This window comes from Schistocerca americana, chromosome X (genome assembly GCF_021461395.2).
Source record: "Schistocerca americana isolate TAMUIC-IGC-003095 chromosome X, iqSchAmer2.1, whole genome shotgun sequence".
Taxonomy (NCBI): domain Eukaryota; kingdom Metazoa; phylum Arthropoda; class Insecta; order Orthoptera; family Acrididae; genus Schistocerca; species Schistocerca americana.
Window position 1 is genome coordinate 742,715,500 of NC_060130.1, and position 18,433 is coordinate 742,733,932.

Below are 18,433 nucleotides of genomic sequence, written 5' to 3' on the forward strand. Positions count from 1 at the left end.
AAACTCATGTATGATATGAGGATCACATAACTAAACTTTCAGTATTCAGCCCATTGATAATGGAGATCAACCTTCAGCTTACAGAAAGGCAATGTTTCATGCCAGCACTCCTGAATTGTGTCAGAATAATCTGAGGAACACTTCAAGGGCATGAGGGTGTTTGTGTGGCCTTCCAGCTAACATGATTTCAGGCTTATAAAGTACACCTGGTATACCACGGAGGGAGATGTGCCTGCCTTAGCTTAAGCTTCTACCATTCTCTGTGAAATGTGGTTGGCAGTTGAGAGATTATAGACTTGAATAGCTTCCCAGAACCATTATAAAGGTGAAAGGGGTTACAACATGCAAGTAAATTGCTGTGTCTAATTTGATTGTTCATGAGTGTATTCAGGAGTATGTGGATGATAGTTTAGCAGTGGACCCCATGGCAATGAAAAAATATATCAGTTCTTGAACCATTTCAGTTCAATTGATGTAAATATACAATTTACTGTGGAGATAAAAAAGGATGGATGCTTCTTAACTTGTTTGCCTTAGTTTGCTGCAAAAATGAAAGCACCCCACAACATGAACTCTACTGCAAGCCTACTCAAACTGTATCTGAAACAAGACATTTATCACCCCTTCAAGACACCTGTACAGGAGACATACATTACTGCTGTTAAGGGCCACCTATATGAGGAACTTGCACATTTTAAGAGAGTATTTAATGATAGTATAATTGATACATGTCATACAAAATGTGTAAGGTTTTCCTGTTCAAACAGAACACAGACCAATAAGCAGAAGAGGACAGGTTTAAAATGATGGATTTCCTACTATATGTGAAAAAAAAATCCTAACAGATGTAAGGAGTATTTCTGCCAAAATAGTTCAGATCTTCACCAAACATAACAATAAAGTAACATTTTGATCAGCACCAATGAACACTACCTTTTTTGATTGCTTGAAGGATGATCTGATGCTTAAAAAGACAGGTGTATACAATATCTCACGTAAGTATGGTCTATAACATGTAAAGCAAACAACACATATTGTTCAAGAAGTGTGCGGCATATTGACAGTGCAGTTTTGTGAAGCTTTGGATAAATCAGTAATGACCAAACACTTAACTGAGTTAGCCTGCTATGTGGATGATGACAATATACAATTTTTGGTATCTAAATTCTTTTACTGCAATTCTGACATCAAAGAGGATTTATAATATCATTGTATGAAGAATTTACTTAGCTGCACAGATGGTTTTGATTTGGATAATGGGTGGGATCTGCTACTTTCAGTTGTCTGCTCTTAAAGGCAATAGCATCCTCCTGCCCCCATTGACACTCCTGAGTTACTTTTCTTCATCTGTTAAAAGTCGGTGGCTGCATGTTCGTTGGCACAGTCTGCAGGTTTATAAACCGCATGGGGTGATCATACTTTAACTTTCAACTCAGAAGATGATTAGACATTCCATAGCTGAGTTATGTGGATAAAAAATTAATCTGTTTCATCTTCATTCTTGAAACCTTACTGAGCAATTAGTGCCATGAAAACTTGACGATTGACATGTAGTCAAATCTCGATGATATTTTAACCTTGTACAAAGGTTGACAAACAGTTAAAAATATAGAGAAGAGCAATGCAGAAAATGTTGCATAGGAAAGTGTAGCACTTCACTATAGCATTAACAAGGCCCAACTATAACCAACCACGTAAGAAAGATAACTGAGAGATATGAAATCGAATCACCATGTATGTTTAGTTTTGGTTAAAGTAAATGGCAGACTTGTTTCATTTATAGTATGATTTTCTATAAAAGGAATTGTTCATATTATACTCCACCAATGACACTCAATTATGACTTGATTGTGGGAGTTCATTTCAGACTGGATTAACAGAAGATACAAAGCTACACGAGGAGAAGATTGTTGGTGTGGGCATTTTCTTCTGCAAGTATATAAACAGAAGATATAAAGCTACACGAGGAAAAGATTGTTGGTGTGGACATTTTCTTCTGCAAGTATATAAACACTTGATTCTGTAAATTCAAATGCCTGAGAAAATTCAAATGCCTGAGAAAGGTATTTCAACTTACAAACATGAAAGAAGGGAAGATTTACAGAACTAATGACAGTCAAAAAAATTATGAAAAATTCGAAGTGGTAGGCAAACAAAAAAAAAAAAAAAAAGCAAGAAATTTTAATTTCAGGAGGTGTCTGCAAGTAAAATGCCCCTGAGAGGAAAAATAAAAAAGATTTTTTTGTCATTATGTGGTTTAGGAATGGGGAGATTGGCCAGCTGCTGAAGAGAAATAACATCAAATCAATCTTCCGACCTCCAGTTAAGACACACCAACTCATGAGGCCTGTGAAAGATAATGTAGATCTCAGAATGCTCACCATTTCCAAAGTACTATATATGTGCAGACAGTATTTTGTCAAGCAAGCCATGCATATCATACAGCAATGCTGGATTAATCATGAGAGGTGTCTGCAACTACTCTACACAGAGAAATTAGTTGTAGCTCAAAATGTTTTGAAAACAAACATAATGCTGTGTTCAGTGATACCTCTATTATTACAAGGGATAACAGTCTCTGGGATAGCACAGTAAAAAAAGTTAAGAGAGATATAAATATCCAATAACACTCTCAATAAAGAAGGTGGATTGGATGTAAGTACAGTGTAGAACATGGCCATCACAATGTTAAAGATAACACACCTGACATGGGACAAAAACACTGTCTTATATTGTGATGGACTGAGAACCAGTGACGTTGCAGATGGTAACATGGCTATACTTAGGATGAGGCAGTCAGTTACCACTTGACAAAGACTGAGGAGCACTTGGCCAAAAGTTCATGGATGTATACTCACTGGATGTGGTAAGAAATCCAAGAATATTTTTTCAACTGAGAGCATATACTCAGAAATACCACAAATGAGAAACATAAACAACAAAAGATGCTTAAACATGTAGAAATAAATTGTTAAAAACCATCTGTGAGTATCAAAAATAGGACCACATGAATAAGTATTGTCAGTCTAACAGTGAGATCCACTTCTTGTACCACCTTCACCCTATGGAAAATTGGAAGATGTCAAACTAGTGCTTGACCTTCTTTGTATCCATCAACAAGAAAATAGTAATATTCTGCTCTGGAAAACTTCTTCCACTCTCAAGAAGGAAGGAAGGAAGGAAGCTCCTGATTCACAGAAAACTCGTTGTGCTGCCAACATGGTCTCAAGTTATATATTAGGGGAATGAACTTCCTACACAGGATGAAACAAATTCTCATATCATCAGTGAAATAAAGTTTTACAGTAATGAATCCAAACATCCATAATTGGAATACAGATACCTTTCACAGCCAGAAACTTCTACGATTTTTGAATGTAAGAGCTGCTGATGACACTACAATGCCCACACTTCTTAAATCTGATTTCAATAAATTATATATTGAATAATTATGATTAAGAGAGAACAAATGCAGATAGTTACCTTCAGCTCTTGTACCTGACTGGCAATATGCCACATAAGAGTCTCATTCAGTAGTTTCATACCGTAAGGGCCTATTAATTCAGCCAATGCTCGTAGCTCATTTATGTCTGAAAACTCTTCAGCATTAAATGGAATTGCACCTTCTGCTGTCAGGCTAACAAAAGCACGCTGAATATTGGAGAAGCAAATATTGCCTGCACTCACTCTTCTCAATAAAACCTCAGAATACCTGTAAAATGTAACAACAGGACTATTTTTAAAAACAAACAAAAATGCTAAAAATCTGTCTAACTGCTTAACATCAAATACTGAGGTATCTCGTTTTTATAAAACCCAGAGTATATTCGGGTAGATTAAGAAGCGACCTTCAAAAAAATAAAATCCTGCTTATATCCGTTTCAGCACTGATAGTTGCGTGTTTGGCCACTAGAGAGCATCTGGTGCTCCATATATAGCCTAACTGTCATGTTTTGGTTAAGATGGTTGCCGCTAGATATTGTCTTTACTGTGTGCAGCTGTGTATACTTGACAACAAAACACCAGCTTTCAGACTGTCTCCTACATTACACTTAAGTAATGCTTTCGAAAAAGAATCACTGTAGTGATCCTGAGTCTGACATTGAATTTAGCAGCTCAGAAAGTGGCAAGTGCTCACCAGTGGTATGAGATGCATATATCCACAGCCAGCTCCTCCAAGATTTATGTTCACAGGAAATTGTTGCGAGATACATGGTTAGGCTTCATAGCTACACAGAAACTAAAAAATGACTTCAAGTTTCAGGATATTTTAGTCAAAATTCAGTGCATGGTATACTCAGGATTTTATTATTGGTGATTTTCAAATTTTATAACATATTATGTTAAGCTTCAACAGCTGTCTTTATACGCCTCTATCTACTGTTTCGTTATGGATTTTTTTTTTTTTTTCATTAATAAGAAAATATCATTCTTTGGAATATAATTTGCAAAAAAGGGGTTAAAAACTGTACGCTTACAGGTTGTCACTGAATGTAAACTAGTAAACACTTTTGTACAAGAGTGAACTCTGTCTTCACTGACTGTGGTTATGCTAACAATTAAGAATTAACAAAGAGATACATTAATAAAATTCAGTGGGAAGACAGACTCTGACAAATGTCCTGGAAAATGATAAAGTATGTGGTGTTTCCATACTTAAGACATTTGGGCTATCATTGTACACTATTTCACAATCACAATACTAATTTAAAATATTATAAAACATAAGATCAAAACTTTTATTTAGCACATAGTATCTGTAATATTCAATTAAGTTTAACAGCCTTAAGATTCAGCATGTACTGCTTCACTTGTAACCTGAATTGTCATGATTCTTGCTTGCATGAGATCTGTAGATCTGGACCTGGAGTTGTATCATGGATCATAAGAAATACCCCCATGGCAATGCAATTTACATAATTTATGAGTCAGTCAAAACCATACCAATAAAGTTTACATAATGTAACAACATTCCCCTCCAGCAAAGGAAAAAAAAAAAAAATCAGCAGTGACAGAGGAGGAGAGTTTATACCAAGAAACCATTCTTTTAAACTTATCAAGACTCTTAAAAAAAAAAGAAACGGTGTAAAATGTGGGGAAAATGTAAATGACGGGAAATTACTTGCTAAGCATAAACGTTATAAAACATCAATAAGCAATTCTGTTATTTGTACTGACCTTTAATTTGAAGTCCTTGGCCTTACACAAGTCTAACATTGCATGAACACACTGGGAGTTTAAAGAAAATCATAATTATTGATTTATCAGTTGTTTCTGGCGATTTTTTCCTGTCTTGTTTTCTAGTTCACAAACACATCCAAAAGTTCTGAGGTCTAAATTAAAATTTTAGCCGAAGTCCAAAAGTGATTACAAGGCCTGAACATATGTTGCGTACATATATATGACACCAAACAGTAGGTAAGAATTGTATCTAACAACGTATCATAAAACATGTTATGTTGTACGGTAAAAAAATTATTTTTAAGGAAAAATATGCAAAATGTAAAATAATAGCTGGGAATTGTTGGCACATTACGTATGACAGTGGAACCAATGCATTCTATAAATGTTGGCATGGCATTACCTGTATGAAGATAAGCAGTGGCACAATGAAATATAATTTTGTAGAATGTGATATTCAGCAAAATATGCAGTTAAATTTTAGCTGCACTGACAGGTCCCAAGGTTCTGTAAATGTTATCACGACTTTTCCTGTATGCAGATAGCAGTTAAATTTTAGCTGCACTGACACGTCCCAAGGTTCTGTAAATGTTATCACGACTTTACCTGTATGCAGATATGTGGTGACATAATGAAATATAATTTGTAAGACACGATATTCAGCAGAATGTGCAGCTAAATTTAGTTGTGCTGACAGGTCCCAACCTAACTGACACATCATAAACCAGGACACATTTCATTAGAAAGGCCAACAATGTGACAATTATTTTTGTAAGTATTATTGGTACTCATTTCAATCACAGTTATTTAAGTTGTGCTATTAGGCCCCAATTAACCTCAGAAATCACTGCACATTCCAAAAAAAACCTGTACTCTATGCACTGTCTGTTAACGTCTCACTGGAAATCCATAAAATAATATCCCAACAATTCCCACATAGTTCATACATTTTCATACTACTGCTCTAGGTTATAGTTTCCAACTTTTCTTCTGTTGGGACTATACTGAAGTTTGGCTTAAAATAGGGACAGCCAAGATTTCAGCATGCAAACTGTGCACTGGCATGAGTGCCACAGCTGTCAATCATGTTGCCTATCTGGTAACATCCAGAATGGACTGATACGATCAAGCATCTGAGTGTCACACACATATCTTACACAAGTGTTCTTGCTAGTTAGGGTCACCTGGAGTTTTCACTATTTGTGCCACGTTGAACAATGTCACATTAGTAAAGATTTGTAGAATTGAAGACTAGACTACTTTTTGTTTAATCTGAGGTGGAAATATTTTTCTAAATTTCTCGATTGCATGTAGGCAGGAGAAAGGTTTCCTGCAAGCTGCAAAATTTTGTTCTTCCCAATTTAGATGCTCATCCAAAATTACGCCAAGATCTTTTACTGTTTTTTGAAATGCTAATTGGGTACCACTGACAAGTATCGGAGAGATTGATATACAATGAAAAAGGCACTGGACCAGGAGCAGAACCCCAAGTGCCTCCAACAAAGAACAACTTTTCCCCTATGACTTCTCCGAAGCACAGCTGATTCGTTAACATTTGTTTTTTAAGTAGCTGTCGAATCACAGTATTGCACTGTTTGAGAAATTTAGTTGTTTCATTTTGGCACGTAATACACTGAAATCAACCATACTGAAAGCCTTGCTAAAATCAAGCAGTGTTAATGTTGTGTCTAGACAAGACAGCCTAGACACAATGAGAGGAAGCCGAAAGGCACGCGCTAAGCTAAAGCTGGATGGCGTGAGGTCTGAAACAGGATACGTAATGAATGCTATAAAGAAAAGTACGTAGCTGCTGGAATACTTAACTTTAATCCATCCTTGTGGTACATCTGGAGATTGTGGGGATACAAGTGAGACTCTTTAGATACATGCAATGTTACTAATGGCGCCTTGCTAGGTCGTAGCCATTGACCTAGCTGAAGGCTATTCTAACTATCGGCTCGGCTAATGAGCAATGCTTCGTCCATGTAGACGCTAGCAAAGTCGTCCGTACAACTGGGCAAGTGCTATCCCGTATCTCGAGACCTGCCTTGTGGTGGCGCTCGGTCTGCGATCACACAGTGGCGACACGCAGGTCCGACATGTACTAATGGACCACGGCCGATTTAAAACTACCACCTAGCAAGTGTGGTGTCTGGCGGTGACACCACAGTTAAAATGGTATCTTCACACCCTGCAACATTTTCATTAAGTGAAATTTACAATTATTAAACTGTAAAAGTGGGTGCCGAACTAACATTGGACACATAGAAAATCTGAAGTGGTCGGGGAGGGAGGAGTTATAAATAGTCGGAAAGCATTAATTCCATGAATGTAAAAGTGGTTTTATATTGTATTTAATTTGATCTTAAACTATACAAAATGTCTCACATTGGCTTCAAAACTGTTTAACCATAAAGTTGAGCTCCTGCTAATTTTTTGAAGTACATGCAGTTTTTATCTGCAGTCAGGAGGTTTCTATAGGTCGTGGCAAGCAATCTGATCATCTAGAGACAGACTTCCAGCCAGCTCATTTATAACTGAAGTCCTAGTTAAGACTTCTAAAATCTTGGTTGGCCAAAATGTACTGCACTGGTCACAGCCGTGATTCAAATGGCTACTTCAGTAACATGGATAACTGATGCTATATTTTATATTGTACTTTTTACCAATGAAAAAACAGCTACATTAAGTTCACAAGATAGAAAAATTTTTCCAGCACACTGTCTAGTTTTAATGTATACATTTTAGAACATAAGTGTACGTGTGCGATACAGTGTCCAGAAGGAAATAATGTAAGTTATCGAGAGTCACTTCGTAAGTATTATGAGACTCAACATGGAAAAGCATTAATATTAAAAACAATTAATTCCTGATCTGGTACACTTCACTTTCAATACTAGTAGGTGTGGGTTAGTGAATTAGTGGTTAACTATCAGACTATTATTCCCAAAGTCCTAGGATTTCTTTGTGTCACTTATCATTTCTTTCACCTAGGGCAATGATTCACCAATGTGAAAAACAACAAGCTACACTGTGGTTTGAAGTTCACATAAATCTATAGACCCCCTAAAACTGGCTGAGTAAGTCAGTTCAAAGGTCAGAGGAAGATCATACTACATATAAAACAATTATGCCTACACATCTATAGAAGCAGAACACCATGCCAGCCCCAGCAGACAGTGATTTCAACTCCCAATGATGATAGTGGAGATAGCTATTGAAAGTTTGAGTTTTTGATTCGAAATGATGTAGCTTGTAAACCAAGAAGATTTTATTGAAGCATGCCACTGTGAAGGACTCCGAGGACACATGCCTTATTGTTTCTGCTTAAGTTTTAACAACTTTTAAACATACGACCTGCTTTAGAGTCACAAAAGATAGCCATGACTGAATATGCAATAATATTATATTACTATTGTGCAAGTTTTGTGTTTTTATTGCAGGACACAAATTTTAGCCATCTGTCATTAATATGTTTTATGTCACTATGCAACAGCGAATAAAATTTGGTGATTAAAAAATAGAGATAGCTCTTTAAGGATTGAACATTCTGCATAGATTTTATGCAGAAATGTTATATGTACTTCATTGACAAATGCTTCTGTTTAAAAAAAGCTGACAAGGCTCATATCAAACTATACATACCATTGAGTGTATAGTGAAGCCACTGTTTTTTCACCATGACTATCCATATTTTGTGTTTGCTGCAGCAACGCATTGTTGAAGACTCGAGTAATGTCAATGTGCACTGCAGAAAATAATAATGATCATAATTAATACATGTGGAAAATACATTAAATGTCCCAATCAATAAAGTTGTAATATTAAGCATTACAACAAGTAAAATCCATAAATATACGTCAATGAAAAAACAAAATAAGTCAAATAAATGGGTAGAAGATGTAAGCTACATAAAAGTGAAAACATATGATCAAATGAAGGAGAAAATTATCATAGTTAAGCTGGAAAATGAAGGCAGTTTAGCAAAGTGCTAAAGTGTCTAAATAAGTAACACAAACAATGTATATTAGTTACACAAAATTTATGAAATTTTTTCACAACTGCAGCATCTTTCTGACATTAGCTGTATTAGGTGTGAAGATATTACCTATTGGTGACACAGGACTTGAACATGGATTTCCTGCTTGTCGAGAGTGGTTGCATTAACCACCTCTGCTATCTGAGCATGCTTCCATGACCAACCCAAACTTCCACATGTCATACTGTCTACAATCCTATCGCTCACAACTTTACATGGATTTCTGCAACAGGGTTTCAAGGAGGCAAACGTATTCAATGTTAGTATGACGATCATCATTTTGCCTGTCCGGGCTTGTAATACTTATTTTTAACAGTGTGTGAAGAAAAAGACATTGGCAACAATCTTGCAACTGTGCTAAATTTATGAAATATATTCACAACTGCAGAATCTTTCTGACATTAGCTGCATTGGTATAAGGATAACCTAATAAATTTAGTACAGCTGCAAGACCATCACCAATGTCTATTTCTTCAGGCATTGTTAAAAATACATATTAAAAGCAACGATGGGCAAAAGGACAATCATAATAGTCTCCTTGAAATCCTGTGGCAGAAGTCCAAGTAAAGTTGTAAGCAATGGTGTCCTAGACAGTATGACATTTGGAAGTTTAGGTCAGTCCTAAAAGCAAGCTCGGATAGCAGAAGTGGTTACAGCGACCACTCACAACAGGCTAGAAATCCTGGTTAGGGTCCCAGTTCGAGACAAATTTTCATGTGTCACCAATCATACCTAATGCAGCTAATGTCAGAAAGGCTCTGCAACTGCACACAAATTTCATACATTTAGTACAGCTGAAAGCTCATCACCAATGTCTGTTTCTTAAGACATTTTTAAAAATAAGTTACATAAAAGGTGTGCCATGTGTTTATTCTAATGAATAAACATTTTAACCTAATACTTAAAGTAGAGGACAGAATAAATAATAAAAAATTAAAGAATCCCTCCAGAAAAGGAATTCATGAACTGAAAAATTTTAAAAAACCTTCAAGGATCAAACTGACATAAGTAACATGCTCAGTCACAACTGAAGATGAAAAATAATTATATCCATTGTACATTTTTCAGGAGCTTCATGGATACATAATGAACATTCCTACTCATTTTTACTGTATGGAAGAAATTGAAATCAACTGAAAAGAAAAGGGTAGACATGTGGACATTTAGGGCATTGTAAAACACCTGTCCCAACTTAGCAATAACAATCTTACAAAGAGAACCACAGCAACAAGCCTGACATACTATTAACAATTAAATAATTTTCCCTGATTATTACCTGTTCAGTTTTGGGGAACTCATTCCGTCCATCTATTGGGAAGTGAGAGTTATCTCCACTACACGAAAGTTTTATAAGACAAAGAAAAGATGGTATATTTTTTCTGCTGTTAAAAGCAGAAAAAAATCACTTAACTGGATAACTATTTTGAAGAGAGCTATAACAAATTGCAAACAAAGGAAGCACACAAGCGAAATGCTGTAGCAACTGCATTTCTGTTCAGCATATGACTTTGTGAGTTAGTAGCATCAATAAAGGAATTTAAAAAAAATAAGTAACTAAATTACTGATGACTGCTGCTGGCATATTGGTATAGAGGACATCATAAAACCAGTAAGTCACAAAACACCATTATGAGCACACTGATGGTCCTGCCCCGATTGTCATTTGGTGCACATGCGATACAACTGCCTCCATTTAGATGACTTGCATGGGAAATGACACAAAATAGGCCATTTGGCAAAAGTTTGTGAATGCCGGTGAGCTGTGGGACAGTTGTTGGAGGTTCTAGTTTACTCCCTGTCTCCAACATCCCACAAGCATCATGCAAGCATATTTTGCTAATGTTGGTAGTGGATAGACAATTGATTGAGTTTCAGGTAGACCGGAGTAACTGTCAGTCTAATTAAATTAGGTACATACAGGCTCTTGGGTTGCCTGCATTGCAACAGCCACTATGTCAAGTTGTGCCTTATAGTACACAATGTATTCCTTTCAGTGCAGCGATTCTCCATCTCTGCACATTATAAGAACGTGGATCAGCAACTAACTTTGTAAGTAGTTACTACATCCTTGGTACAAAATATTTTTTGGATTAGTCATCTTATCTGTTTTTGGCTTCCAGATAATCGACAAAGTGCATTTAGTATCTTAAGTGGTCCCCATTCAAGATTTGGACTCTTTTCTGTAGTTGTACAACAAATTGTTTGAGAAAACCTTGGATCGGGCAAAATATTCAAGCCACAAGGCATCAGCAATACCTAAATTTTGTTGTCCCCACCCCATTCCTTTCACAATGCACAGCAAGGTCAATGCCGAGTTGCAGTGTTAGCAGGATCTCAGCATTGTTTCTCCTATTTCATCTAGTTAGTGGGCTGCCCCTCTGAGGGTGATTCAGAGGTCAGACAGCACTGTATACCTGTTTTAAATATGAGGTCAATGCACAATGTGTTGCAAACATGTTTCGAATTGCACAGCTGGAGGAGGAGAGGAGGAGATTAGTGTTTAACGTCCCGTCGACAACGAGGTCATTAGAGACGGAGCACAAGCTCGGGGTAGGGAAGGACGGGGAAGGAAATTGGCCGTGCCCTTTCAAAGGAACCATCCCGGCATTTGCCTGAAGTGATATAGGGAAATCACGGAAAACCTAAATCAGGATGGCCGGACGCGGGATTGAACCGTCGTCCTTCCGAATGCGAGTCCAGTGTGCTAACCACTGCGCCACCTCGCTCGGTGCACAGCTGGAGAAGTTGTTGGGAAAGTTGTCAGGAGGACAGTTTTTTACACTTATCGAACAGTGCGATTAATACTTGCAATTGCCATTGGATGCCACTTCTCAGAACTTTTTACTGTTCAATATCCCCTTGGGGCTTTACCAGTTTAATTGTTTGCCCTTTGGAATTTCAGCTGCACCAGGAATTCATCACAGATATTTTGTGCAGGTGGGTCAGGACATCCCCTGTTGCATCAACTACCTTGATGACCTCCGCGTCATGAGTTCCATGTGAGAGGAGCATTAACAAAATCTGCAGACAGTTTTCCAACACCTTGTAGAGAACAGCCTTCATTGAAAACTAGAAAAATGTAGACGTCTTCCCCCAAAAGTGTATTTTTTTGGGACATGCTTAACAAAGACAGCTTAGTCCCTATGGACAAGCACATTGAAGCCACTGTCAAACTGCTGGCACCCAAGAATTGTGGGAGCTCTAGTCCTTGGGCAAGATTTCTTATTACACTAAGTTCATTTCCCAGGCTGTGCATATCTGCCATCCTACTGATTGGCTTCACCAAACGGGTGTCAAATTCATGCGGTCTGCGGACTGTTAACAGAATTTTCAGACTGTGTGTGCACTGCTCCCTATTTGAATTCCTCTGTGCTGTGTAAACCATTAACCTTTGTCATAGTACGGTGTTGGTATGGTTCTGTCGCACAGGAACCCAGATGGCACCGAGCAGCCAATTGCTTAAGTACTGAAGACACTTTATGGAGTGAACTGTAACTACTCGTTTCTCCCCTCCAACGGAGCCAGCCGGTCAGCATTGTCTTCTTCAGTAGTTGAGCCATTGCTGGAGAATCCTATGTCATTGCTGGTTTTGTGAAAGAGGCTACAGCAAAGCCACACCATTTTCAGTGACCTCTTCAGGAGGGAGGGATTTAGACTCTCCGCCAGCGGACATCAAGATGGATGCAGATGAGCTGTCTCAGTTATCGCAGCAAAATAGTGCAGAATGCTATGACAGAGGGTGTGTGTGAACATAGTACGGGCAGAGCTGCAGACACAGATGTTTACTTGCTGGCAGCAGTAGGCCTGGTGTGGCAGTTCCTACGCAGACATCAACTACCTCGGACCTGCTCTATGTCTAACACTATACTTTTCACTCTGTGCTTCGTTTATACAGTAGCTCACAATGGAAGCAATTATTTACTCTGTGCTCATCTCTATGCAGTGTTCGGACACACTACTTCGCTATGCACCGACTCGTACATTGAGTTTCCTTTCCTCTTCCTAGGTTCAGCTTCCCAGGCTTGTAGTCAAGTTATCATAAGCTAGTATAGTGAAATATTGTGCTGACAGTGATGGTTCCACAGCACTGTCATCATGTCTGTACAGATACAAGAAAAGGGGGGGGGAGGGGTGGGACAATATCTGACCTACAAATGTGGAGCAAAATGAGCATGTAGGGAACAATGTAATCACACTGCAATGCCAAAGATTTGCAATGTGAAGCTGAAGTAAGAAGCAAACCAGTCAAAGACTAGCTCATACAGTAAGAAAAAACAACATACACAAGGGAAAAATATACAAGAAGGTAATAATGAACACTCACGTGAATGATTTATTATAACAATTAATAAAATGAAAAACATTTTAAAGAGATTAGTGGATGGAAAATGAGTTAAACTCAACACTGGGGAAATCGAACAAAACACAAATTCCCAACTGAATTTTGAAACTTCAAGCAGCACTCATATGTTTACCACCCAAGTTTGAAAGAGAAACAACTATTCCTAATGCAAAAATTACAAAAAAAGAAAAAGAAAAAGTAGAGCTCTCATAAAGGTCTGTTCTTCATCTACTTCAAGGTAAACATACACGATACTAAGTGGGATAGATTATAGTGTTTTGTACATGATGACAAGAGTGATCGAAGAACAAAATTAATATTACAATATTGTTAAAAACCATTACTCACCATAATTCTCTACTGTCTGTAGTACATTCATATAAGCTCTAACACTTATCAGAAGTTCTGAAGGTTTAGCAATTTCACTAGTATCTGGATTGTACATCACCATTCCTACAAGTGCCCGTGCAAACCTTGTTTCCAAATGCTGTGTCAGATATTCACGGGGTGCAAAAGTGTAATCCCACACATTGATGGTTGAGCAATAGTTAATGGCAAAACATAGTTCAGTCAATGCCATGTGAAGTTTATCCATGCTAAAAATAAAAATTACAGTAACTCTTACTTTCTAGCTAATAATGGAAAAATTTAGTCAGTGGCACAAAAAGAATAGGCCATACAAATTGGAAAATACATTTAAATAAAATGTATTAATTTATAATAATTTTTGGACTTAAGTCTGTTGTAGTATAGCGTACTATTACAAATTACTTTATCACAACAACTTGTACCAGAGACTACATCATACACAATATATGTTATTAAAGATCCTGAAATTGAATTTACTCAACAACTACATGCATGTTATGCCCTAAACCAAATAATTTTTAATGAGAAAGAAAGATATAATGTACTTTATAAACACATCTCTTGTGTATGGGAAACAACCTGATCCTATTGATCCATTAACCATATAAGCTCATGACACTGTTAACAAAATTGTTGTGTTTGTAAATCTTGTTATTGACATTTGACCATAAGAAAACTCATATTATGCCTTAGCGAGTAAGGAAAATGACAAGCAAAATGCTGACATTCCACACAGCTACCAACTTCTGCCTTAGAATTGAATCAAACGCTTTTAGATTCTTCTATATGGTACTGAAAAATCTTGAGTGAAGTACAAGCAACAGAATGTGAAAAGATAGCTCAAGGAAGAGAGGAACATTAGAGTTCAACATCCCATTAATAAGATCATTAGAAAAGGAGCACAGAATCTGATTGGAGAATGGAAGGGCAGGGAAATTGGTGATGTCCTTTACAAAAGAAAGGAAGGCACATCAGTGTTTAATGTCCTGTTGAAAACAAGGTCATTAACTTTAGAAAAGATTTATCCCACCTGTAGTGCTGACATATTTAGGGAAAGCATGGAAAACCCTTATCACAATGACTGGCCAGATATTTTCCTGGCTGTCCTTGCACACAGGTCCTGTGTGCAAACCATTAAATGACTTTGCTTCATAAACATGAAGATAACCATTATCTGGTTAGTGCAAGCACACAAACTGTATAGTGCAAGCATTGAGTTGCAAATTGGCAAATAAACATGTTCTAGTTTTTCATGGTTATATAAACCGCTCAGTACCTGTATACATTGTGTGATTATCTCCACACATTCTATAGATAGTTTTCTTTAAATTTTGTATGGAAAGTTCTGATTGAGAATTACAAATTATTTAGGAATAAAGGAGACAACTAACCGAAAGGCAGAAGTGCTGCGTCATCGACAGGTACACAGACACAAGGTACAGAGCTTTGCCAGCTAGCGGAAAGAACTTCCTTTTATAACCTTGTAGGAGAAAAACACACACACACACACACACACACACACACACACACACACACACACACACACACTCACACATGCACATGTCTGTCTCCATATATCGTGCTCAGTCAACTGCCAGCTCTTTCCTGTGCCAGGGTGAGTGTACTGGGGTGAGGTGGGCACCCCTGTACACTCACCGTGGGCCAGGAAAGAGCTGGCAATCGACTGAGCACAATGTAGGGAGACAGGCATGTGCGTGTTTTCCTATAAGCTTGAAAAGGAAGTCCATTTCGAAAGCTATTGACAATGCAGCACTTCTGCCTTTCAATAAGTCATCTCCTTTATTCCTAAGTAATTCTTTTTATTTATTTTTTTATTTTGTTATCCTGGTGGGCTAAATTAAATCTGTGCTCTCTTTAACTATATAGTGACCTTTGACTGTCACTGACCACAGCTTAATTAAGAGTCTGAATTTCAAACTCTGTGATCAAGCCCAATGGACCATATAATGCCAACTGGCTGCCACATCATTTTCTGCAAATGGTGTCATTGATATTGAGAAGCACATGGTCACATTATCTCAGCTGTTGACATCTTCCTGAGAACCGGAACCACAACTTTTCATTCAAACAGTTCCTCAATTGTCCTTTCCAGCCTTACCTAGTTCCCTCACCAAGGAGAAATTCCTGGCAGTACTAGAAATCGAACCTAGCTCCTCTGCATGGTTGTCACACATGCTGATTGCTTTGATACAGACACAGACAACCTATCCCCTGGCATGGCATAGCTAAACCCAGAAATCTGGATTATTAAAAACTTGATAGATTCCTTCTCATTAAATAGCTTCAGTTTAGTAATGAAAAAATTATTATCTACAACTTATAACTAGCCCTTTTTTTCTTTTTTTCACTGTCTGAGTTGGGTTCAAATTTTCAGTCTCCTACAATTCAAACTGTAATAAAAAAACATTAGGACCTCAAAACTATGAAAACACTTTTGGAAGAAACCAAGATGTCTTTATAAATCTGAAACTGTCAGGGACTATTAAGAAAGCATATTATAAATACACCAAGGCAACAAAACTCATGAGATACCTCCCAATATCATGTCCAATCTCCTTTTGCCCGGCATAATGCAACAGCTTTATGTGGCATGGACTCAACACAAGTTGTTGGAAGTCCCCTGCAAAAACACTGAGTCATGTTGCCTATAGCTGTTCATAGTTGCAAAAGTATTGCTGGTACAGGACTTTGCACATGAACTGACCTCTCAATTATGTCCGGTAAATGTTAGATGGGATTGATGTTAGGTGATCTGAGTGGCCAAATGATTCACTCGAACTGTCTAGAATGTTCTTCAAACTAATCACAAAGAACTGTGGCCCAGTGACATGACACATTGTCATCCACAAAAATCCTATCATTAAATGACTGCAGATGGTCTCCAAGTAGTCAAATACAACCATTTCCAGTCAATGATCAGTTCAGTTGGACCGGAGGACCCACTCTATTCCATGTAAACATAGCTCACATCACTATGGAGCCACCACCAGCTTGCACAGTGCCTTGTTGACAACCTGAGTCAATAGCTTTGTGGGGTCTGCACCACAACTGCATCCTGCCATCAGCTCTTACCAACTGAAATCGGGACTCATCTGGCCAGGCCATAATTTTCCAGTACTCTAGGGTTCACAAGCCCAGGAGAGGTGATGCAGGCGATATCATGCTGTTAGCAAAGGCACACTCATCAGTTGTCTGCTGCAACAGTCCATTAACAACAAATTTTGCTGGACTGTCCTAAAGGATACATTCATCATACATCACACATTGATCTCTGAGGTTATTTCACACAATACTGTTTGTCTGTTAGCACCGACAACTCTACGCAAATGCTGCTACTCTCCATCGTTACGCGAAGGCGGTCAGCCACTGCATTGTCTGTGGTGAGGTAATGTTTGAAATGTTGTATTCTCAGCACATTCTTGACACGCCAGATCTTGCAATATTGAATTACCTAAAAATTGCGAAATGGAATGTCCCATGCATCTAGCTCCGACTACCATACCGCTTTAAAAGACTGTCAATTCGAGTCACGCGACCATAATCATGTTGGAAAATTTTTCACTTGAATCACCTGAGTACAAATGACAGCTCCACCAATGCATAGCCCTTTTATACCTAGTGTACACGATACTACTGCCATCTGTATATGTGCGTATCACTATCGCGTGATTTTTGTCACCTCAGTGTAAATACCCCAAGCTCACTGATGACTGACCTGTGTATGTATCATTTTAGGGTTTTAAACACTAACCTGTCTGCATATTAGCTTTGCAAGATGCCAGGAGCACTGAGTATGAAACAAATATTTTTCTGTTGTCATTTTTAAACATTTACATTTAGTTTGCTAGACCATTTGTCATTAGACTGAGTTTGGTCCATTCTTGTCTAGAGAAAACTTTCTACTGTTTACATTAGTTGGACATAAATGTGGTTTCCGTTTCTTTTAGCACCCCCATCCAATCTAGTTTACAGAAGACATTAAGATCTCATTTATTAAATTTTGTTGCAATATATTACAATCACCAATACAATATTTTTATAGCTGATGAAGTTTAATGGATAATTATATCTTGTTTAAACTGTCAAAACATCATGAATAAATTACTCTACTGAGAATATGCAACTGTCCTTAGTGAGCCAATCTCAGTTCTCCAGTAAATCTCTTTTAGTTTAAACATATTTTTAAGTCAATATACTAGACTGTCTGTCAACAGAATTCCAAGCAATTACAGGACGCATTTCTTCATATACTACGTTCGAGAAACTTTAACAAGTACAAGTCTCATGTAATAAAAAAAAAATTACAATTTTCAATAATACATATGAGGTAGCGATGGTTAATATTTCAGGTTTATTAAGTATTTCAATTAATGTTCTAAAAACTGGGATATTAGTAATAATGGAGTAAATAATGTAATATCACTTTACTGTGTTCAACTGAATTGGATCATGTTTCCAGTCAAAACACAAGCAGTTGTCCT

The 18,433-nt window shown here is 37.5% G+C and overlaps 1 protein-coding gene across 2 annotated transcripts in view; it reads right to left on the reverse strand.

Moving 5' to 3' along the window:
* Positions 1-18,433, reverse strand: part of LOC124555789 (membrane-associated protein Hem-like) — a 160,333-nt gene that overhangs the window by 36,242 nt on the left and 105,658 nt on the right. For both annotated transcript variants that reach the window (XM_047129850.1, XM_047129849.1), the window contains 3 exons: positions 13,911-14,158; positions 8,827-8,929; positions 3,484-3,712 (listed from right to left, as the gene is read on the reverse strand). In XM_047129850.1, the coding sequence (XP_046985806.1) occupies positions 3,484-3,712; positions 8,827-8,929; positions 13,911-14,158 (580 nt within the window). The remainder of the gene's footprint in view (positions 1-3,483; positions 3,713-8,826; positions 8,930-13,910; positions 14,159-18,433) is intronic.